General features: G+C 58.7%; 1 protein-coding gene across 1 annotated transcript in view; it reads right to left on the bottom strand.

Annotated features, from left to right (window-relative positions):
* EMH_0033720 (uncharacterized protein) overlaps positions 1 to 375 on the bottom strand; it is a gene marked incomplete at both ends in the record, with an annotated part of 3641 nt that overhangs the window by 425 nt on the left and 2841 nt on the right. The window contains one exon of the mRNA XM_013494783.1: positions 3 to 351. Within this exon, the coding sequence (XP_013350237.1) occupies positions 3 to 351 (349 nt within the window). The remainder of the gene's footprint in view (positions 1 to 2; positions 352 to 375) is intronic.

Genomic DNA, 375 nt, shown 5'->3' with positions numbered 1-375 from the left:
CTGCTGCTGCTGCTGCTGCTGGTGCTGGTGCTTCAGCTGTTGCTGCTGGTGCTGGTGGTGCTAGCGTTTGCGCCGTTTCTGCTGTTTGTGTGGATGCTGCCTCTGCTGCTGCTTCTCCTTCTGCTGCTGCTGCTGCTGGTGCTGCATCTTCACTGGCTGGGGCAGGAGGCGTTGCAGTATCCTCAGCTGCATCGGTGACCCCGCTTGGTGGTGCTCCTGTGCTTGCTGCTGCAGCTTGCTGCTCGATATCTGCTGCTGCAGCAGCAGCAGCAGCAGCAGCAGCAGCAGCTTGTCGATCCTGGATAGCTGCTGCTGTTCCTGTTGCTGTTGCTGCTGCATCTGCATCTGCACCTGAAGCTGCATTTGAATCACTTG

The sequence above is a fragment of the Eimeria mitis genome, genomic scaffold, assembly GCF_000499745.2.
Source record: "Eimeria mitis Houghton genomic scaffold, Emh_scaff1284, whole genome shotgun sequence".
NCBI classification, from domain to species: domain Eukaryota; phylum Apicomplexa; class Conoidasida; order Eucoccidiorida; family Eimeriidae; genus Eimeria; species Eimeria mitis.
The sequence above is the reverse complement of the archived record's forward strand: the minus strand, read 5'-3'. Positions and strand labels throughout refer to the sequence as shown.